Raw genomic sequence first — 632 nt, 5'->3', positions numbered from 1 at the left:
CCTGCTGCTGTGGTCTGTGTCTGCTTCCATGTTCTGTCTGCTGCTGTGCATGGTTGGGTCTCTGCCCTTGTGCCTCCCAGTTGGGCGAGGGGCAAACCCTACCCTGCCCACTCTCCCAAGCTCTCCCCAGCACAGCTGTGAGTGCAGTGGCTGTAGTGCCAGAGTTTTATTGCAGGAAGGACGTGCACTGAGCGTGCAGGTGCTCTGTGGTCAGCCCAGCCCGGCGGCTAAACGGCATTGGCCGCGTCCTCAGCGCTGCGGCGGCCGAAGTCCATCCAGTCGGGGTAGTAGTAGTCGTGCAGGGCCTCCACCCCCTCGACCCCCTGCACGTAGTCCTTGTGGTTGTTCAACTCTGCCAGGGCAAGGGCAGCAGTTAGAGCTGGCACAGGGGCCAGGCTGTGCCCCCCGAGGGCTGCCCACCCAGAGCTCCCAGTACCTGTGAGGACATGGGGCAGGAACTGGGACAGGAGGTGCTGCTGCTCCTGGGACAGGTACCCGGGCCAGTCCCGCCGGGCCAGGCTGTTGGGGTGCTGGTGAGGGTCCCCCGCGGTGCCCGGGGCCGCTGGCCGGCACAGGCAGCAGGTCACCGCCAGGGCGAGGGGGAGGCCGGAGCACAGGGTCACCTTCATGGC

The 632-nt window shown here is 66.5% G+C and overlaps 1 protein-coding gene across 1 annotated transcript; it reads right to left on the bottom strand.

Moving 5' to 3' along the window:
* Positions 1-227: 227 nt before the first annotated feature.
* On the bottom strand, positions 228-629 carry LOC103798017 (gastrin/cholecystokinin-like peptide). The gene is made up of 2 exons (XM_009070259.1): positions 437-629; positions 228-352 (listed from the first exon to the last, which is right to left on the bottom strand). The coding sequence occupies exons 1-2, from the start codon at positions 627-629 to the stop codon at positions 228-230; spliced, it is 318 nt and encodes a 105-aa protein (XP_009068507.1).
* Between the last annotated feature and the right edge of the window lie 3 nt (positions 630-632).

The sequence above is a fragment of the Acanthisitta chloris genome, unplaced genomic scaffold, assembly GCF_000695815.1.
Source record: "Acanthisitta chloris isolate BGI_N310 unplaced genomic scaffold, ASM69581v1 scaffold27942, whole genome shotgun sequence".
Classification (NCBI taxonomy): Eukaryota; Metazoa; Chordata; class Aves; order Passeriformes; family Acanthisittidae; genus Acanthisitta; species Acanthisitta chloris.
This window is presented reverse-complemented; position numbering and strand designations above follow the sequence as displayed.

Coding starts and splice junctions, on each gene's coding strand:
- LOC103798017 (XM_009070259.1), bottom strand. CDS start 629: ATGAAGGTGACCCTGTGCTCCGGCCTCCCCCTCGCCCTGGCGGTGACC. Junction 353..436: donor CCTGCCCCATGTCCTCACAG/GTACTGGGAGCT, acceptor TTGCCCTGGCAG/AGTTGAACAACCACAAGGAC.